This window comes from Salvelinus sp. IW2-2015, unplaced genomic scaffold (assembly GCF_002910315.2).
Source record: "Salvelinus sp. IW2-2015 unplaced genomic scaffold, ASM291031v2 Un_scaffold1244, whole genome shotgun sequence".
In the NCBI taxonomy this organism is placed as follows: Eukaryota; Metazoa; Chordata; class Actinopteri; order Salmoniformes; family Salmonidae; genus Salvelinus; species Salvelinus sp. IW2-2015.
Window position 1 is genome coordinate 152,512 of NW_019942795.1, and position 6,153 is coordinate 158,664.

General features: G+C 45.6%; 1 protein-coding gene across 1 annotated transcript in view; it reads right to left on the reverse strand.

The window, feature by feature from the left end:
- Positions 1-6,153, reverse strand: part of LOC112070165 (short transient receptor potential channel 6-like) — an 81,009-nt gene that overhangs the window by 40,627 nt on the left and 34,229 nt on the right. Inside the window, exon 2 of the mRNA XM_070438852.1 lies at positions 5,191-5,956. Within this exon, the coding sequence (XP_070294953.1) occupies positions 5,191-5,956 (766 nt within the window). The remainder of the gene's footprint in view (positions 1-5,190; positions 5,957-6,153) is intronic.

Sequence of the window (6,153 nt, forward strand, 5' to 3'; positions counted from 1 at the left end):
ATGCTGTCTTACAGTATTGTGACATGAGTTATGAATGCTGTCTTAAAGCATTGTGACATGAGTTAAGAATGCTGTCTTAAAGCATTGTGACATGACAAACAGAACTGTTTCCTTGGAAACAACCACCATCTGTTGAAGTATGACAGAAATCAGCTAGTTGATGCTCGTAATGACTGTACAGCGCATTCGGAAAATATTCAGACCCCTTGACCCCCCCCAACGTTTATTTAACTAGGCAAGTCAGTTAAGAACAAATACTTATTTACAATGACGGCCCACCCCGGCCAAACCCGGGCCAATTGTGCACCACCCTATGGGGCTACCAATCACGGCCGGATGTGATACAGCCTGGATTTGAACCAGGAAGTGTAGTGACGCTTCTTGAACTGAGATGCAGTGCCTTAGACCACTGCACCAATCAGGAGTACAGCCTTATTCTAAAAATGATTAAATAAATACAAATCCTCACCAATCTACACACAATACCCAATAATGACAAAGTGAAAACAGGTTAGTAGAAATTGTTTCAGATTTATATATAAAAAATAAAAAACAGAAATATCGTATTTACATAAATATTCAGACCCTTCGCTATGAGACTCGAAATTGAGCTCAAATCATCCTGTTTCCATTGATCATCCTTGAGATGTTTCTACAACTTGATTGGAGTCCACCTGTAAATTCAATTGATTTGACATGATTTGGAAAGGCACACACCTGTCTATATAAGGTCCCAGAGTTGACAGCACAGGTCAGAGAAAAGCAAAGCCATGATGTTGAAGGAATTGTCAGAAGAGCTCCAAGACAGGATTGTGTCGAGGCACAGAACTGGGGAAGGGTACCAAAACATTTCTGCAGCATTGAAGGTCCCCAAGAACACAGTGGCCTCCATCATTCTTAAATGGAAGAAGTTTGGAACCACCAAGAGCTGGCCGCCCGGCCAAACTGAGTAATCTGGGGAGAAGGGCATTGGTCAAGGAGGTGACCAAGAACCTGATGGTCACTCTGACATAGCTCCAGAGTTCCTCTGTGGAGATGACAGAATCTTCCAGAAGGACAACCATTCCTGCAGCACTCCACAAATCAGGCCTTTGCTGTAAAGTAGCCAGACGGAAGCCACTCCTCTGTAAAAAGGCACATGACAGCCCGCTTGGAGTTTGTCAAAAGGCACCTAAAGGACTCAGACAATGAGAAACAAGATTCTCTGGTCTGATGAAACCAAGATTGAACTCTTTGGCCTGAATGCCAAGTGTCACGTCTGGAGGAAACCTGGCACCATCCCTACGGTGAAGCATGGTGGTGGCAGCATCATGCTGTGGGGATGTTTTTCAGCGGCAGGGACTGGAAGACTAGTCAGGATCGAGGGAAAGATGAACGGAGCAAAGGACAGAGAGATCCTTGATGAAAACCTACTCCAGAACACTCAGGACCTCAGACTGGGGCGAAGGTTCACCTTCCAACAGGACAACAACCCTAAGCACACAGCCAAGACAATGCAGGAGTGGCTTCGGGACAAGTCTCTAAATGTCCTTGAGTGGCCCAGGCAGAGCCCAGACTTGAACCCGATCAAACATTTCAGGAGAGACCTGAAAATAGCTGTGCAGTGACGCTCCCCATCCAACCTGACAGAGCTTGAGAAGATCTGTAGAGAAGAATGTGAGGAACACCCCAAATTCAGGTGTGCCAAGCTTGTAGCGTCAAACCCAAGAAGACTCTAGGCTGTAATCGCTGCCAAAGGTGCTTCAACAAAGTCCTGGGTCTGAATACTTATGTTAGTGTGATATTTTCATTTTTATGTATTTGCAAACATTTCTTAAAACCGGTTTTTGCTTTGTCATTATGGGGTATTGTGTGTAGATTGATGAGAGGGGAAAAAAACAATTTAATCAATTTTAGAATAAGGCTGTAATGTAACAAAATGTGGAAAAAAGTCAAGGGGTCTGAATACCTTTCGAATGCACTGTATCTGGAACAAGCACTGTACACCTACGTCAAAGTCAAAGGCCACAGACATGCTAAACACAGGTCACACCAGGTACACCCACATCCTCACAAATATTCATTATGTACAAACACAGCTTAGTTTCAGACAAAATTCATATTATTCATACAGTACTCCAGGCATGTATCCCAAATGACACCCTATTCCCTAGATAGTACACTACTTCCTGGTCAAAAGTAGTGCACTATACAGGAAATAGGGTGCCATTCGGGATGCATTTCCAGGTTTCTATAGCAACAGCTTAACGTATTGCAGTACATTTTCCTGACCGCACTTCTGACACATTCAACAATCCGGCCACCTTTATTCTGTCTACCTGCCCTTATCATGCTCATCAAAATAAACAACACCTTACAGCAAAGACACTGAGTAAAGGGATCATCAATGATAATGGGTGAATGATTTCACTATCCATTCTATTCCATGTATTTGTATATATTATGGATCCCCATTAGTTCCTGCCAAGGCAGCAGCTACTCTTCCTGGGGTTTATTATGGATCCCCATTAGTTCCTGCCAAGGCAGCAGCTACTCTTCCTGGGGTTTATTATGGATCCCCATTAGTTCGTGCCAAGGCAGCAGCTACTCTTCCTGGGGTTTATTATGGATCCCCATTAGTTCCTGCCGAAAGGCAGCAGTTACTCTTCCTGGGGTTTATTATGGATCCCCATTAGTTCCTGCCAAGCAGCAGCTACTCTTCCTGGGGTTTATTATGGATCCCCATTAGTTCCTTGCCAAGGCAGCAGCTACTCTTCCTGGGGTTTATTATGGATCCCTTAGTTCCTTGGCCAGGGGCAGCAGCTACTCTTCCTGGGGTTTATTATGGATCCCTGTTAGTTCCTGCCAAGGCAGCAGCTACTCTTCCTGGGATTTTATTATGGATCCCTGTTAGTTCCTGCCAAGGCAGCAGCTACTCTTCCTGGGGACCAGCAAAATTAAGGCATTTATACAATTTTAAAAACATTACAACACATTTCACAACCGATTTCACAACACACTAAGTGGGTGCCCTCAGGCCCATACTCCACTACCACATATCTACAGTACTAAATCCATGTGTATGTATAGTGTGTATGTCATCGTGTGTGTGTGTGTGTGTGTGTGTGTGTGTAGTGCGTATGTTAACATGTGTGTGTATGCATGTGTCTGTGCCTATGTTTGTGTTGCTTCACAGTCCCGCTGTTCCATAAGGTGTATTTTTATCTGTGCTGTTTGTAACTACACGGGTAGGTTGATTGATAACCTGAACCAGGTTGCAGGCACTAGTTACAGTGTGAAGCTTTCTCTTGAGTGGGAAGCCTGATGAAAGTCAGTCAATATTTAAATCCCCCAGAAAATATACTTCTCTGTTGATATCACATACATTATCAAGCATTTCACACATTATCCAGATACTGACTGTTAGCACTCCAGGTACAGGAAGGCATTACTGAAGAGCTCAGTGACTTTTAACGTGGCACCGTCATAGGATGCCACCTTTCCAACAAGTCAGTTTGTCAAATGTCTGCCCTGCTGGAGCTGCCCGGTCAATTGTAAATGCTGTTATTGTGAAGTGGAAACGTCTAGGAGCAATAACGGCTCATCCGCGAAGTGGTAGACCACACAAGCTCACAGAACGGGACCTCGGTTGAAACTCACTACCGACTTCCAATCTGCCTCTGGAAGCAACATCAGCACAAGAACTGTTCGTCGGGAGCTTCATGAAATGGATTTCCATGGCCGAGCAGCCGCACACAAGCCTAAGATCACCATGCACAATGCCAAGCATTGGCTGGAGTGGTGTAAAGCTCACCGCCATTGGACTCACCATCTGGCAGTTCAACGGACAATTCTGGGAAGCCAGGAAAACGCTACCTGTCTGAAGTCATACTGCCAACTGTAAAGTTTGGTGGAGGAATAATGGTCTGGGGCTGTTTTTCATGGATTGGGCTAGGACCCTTAATTCCAGTGAAGGGAAATCTTAATGCTAGAGCATACAATGACATTCTAGAAGATTCTGTTCTTCCAACTTTGTGGCAACAGTTTGGGGAAGGCGCTTTCCCGTTTCAGCATGACAATGTCATCGTGCACAAAGTGAGGTCCATACAGAAATGTATGGTTGAGATCGGTGTGGAAGAACTTGACTGGCCTGCTCAGAGCCCTGACCTCAACCCCATCAAACACCTTTGGGATGAATTGGAACGCCGACTGCAAGCCAGGCCTAATCGCCCAACATCAGTGTTCCCGACCTCACTAATGCTCTTGTGGCTGAATGGAAGCAAGTCCCCGCAGCAATGTTCCAACATCTAGTGGAAAGCATTTCCAGAAGACTGGAGGCTGTTATAGCAGCAAAGAGGGGACCAACTCCATATTAATGTCCATGATGGTTCACGGGCAGGTGTCCATATACTTTTGGTCATGTAGTGTATTACTCTAGACATATAGGAAAGCTGTTCCCATGGAGATATTACTCTAGACATACAGGAAAGCTGTTTCCATGGAGATATTACTCTAGACATACAGGAAAGCTGTTCCCATGGGAGTATTACTCTGACATACAGGAAAGCTGTTCCCATGGAGATATTCTACTCTAGACATACAGGAAAGCTGTTCCATGGAGATATTACTCTAGACATACAGGAAAGCTGTTTCCATGGAGATATTACTGTAGACATACAGGAAAGCTGTTCCCATGGAGATATTACTCTAAACATACAGGACGCTGTTCCCCATGGAGATATTACTCTAGACATAACAGGAAAGCTGTTTCCATGGAGATATTACTCTACGACATACAGGAAAGCTATAGACGGTTGCATGAAGCTGTGAAATGATTCAGAATATAATATAATAAAATAAATGATTCATGATGATCCCTTCTCTCTTTGTCTCAGGGGAAAAGGTGTGGTTTAAAAGGGGATGCCACCACAGCAAATATATTAGAAGAACAACAACCTTATGGACCAGTTTTCCCAACAGAGATTGCGGAGTCCTAGACATTAAAAAACACTTCCAATAGAGTGTCGTTTTTAGGAGTAGGTTTAACCTGGGTACGGAAAACCAGCAGTATATCTTTTGCCCACCTCTCATGACCAGACTCTGCAGTCATTTTGATCTTAATAAAAAACAACTTCTAATTTCATTAGCAAGGACACAATTTTGACATATAACAATTACTTGACGGGGCGAGTCATGCTCCCATTGCAGTACCTTAAACTCCTTCTCGATGTTAGCCAGGACAGCCAGCTCGTTGCTCAGCTCCAGGGCAGCCATCACAGGGTCTTTGCTAGAGAGAGACATGTAGGCCGGGCTGGCCAGCCCTTTATAGGCATTGATACGGGACCGAGAGTGGCTGAACGAGTCATGCTTCTGGTGGTAGCTGCAGGTGCCACACTTACAGAGGTAGTCGTGTGGTCGCTCGATACGGGCGTCCTTCCTCAGGAGGATGTGTACTACCTCGTACTCATGGCAGTGAGAGGCCAGGATGATGGGGGTGATGTCATGAGAGAACCGTGTACCATCCTCGTCATAGGAGAAGAAGTCGTCTTGTGTCTCTGCTTGGCCAGGACTGTTGACGAGCCTCTGTGTATCTGCGAAGGACCTGTGACTCAATATAGCCTCCACTATCCTAATGTATCCTTTACTGATAGCCAACAGAAGAGCATCCCCTATCCTGGCCAGATTATCCTTATTCAGTAACAGCTCCGTAACCTCTAGATGCTCATTGGCCACCGCCAGCTGTAATGCATTCTGGCCCATGTAGTCCACACAGTTGACGTTGAGTTCAGGAAGTTCCTCCAGCATCTTGCGGACCCCGGGGATGTTGCCGTACTCCGCCGCGTCCAGGAAGCGCTCCTCGGTCAGGGATAGGCTGGCTGAGCGGGCGCTGAACATGTAGGCCGGCCCCCGCATGCCCAGCCTCCGTGTCTTGGCCAGCGTCTGTCGTAGCATGGTGTGACGGTCCTCATTGATCCATCTGAACATCCAAAACATACAGAGAGAGTTAGAGGTTGGTTAATGGTAGCCTGGAATCTCAGGCCAGAGAGAGTTTGAGAGGCTGGTTTATGGTAGCCTGGAGTCTCAGGTCAGAAAGTTAGAGAGGCTGGTTAATGGTAGCCTGGACTCTCAGGTCAGAAAGTTAGAGAGGCTGGTTAATGGTAGCCTGGACTCTCA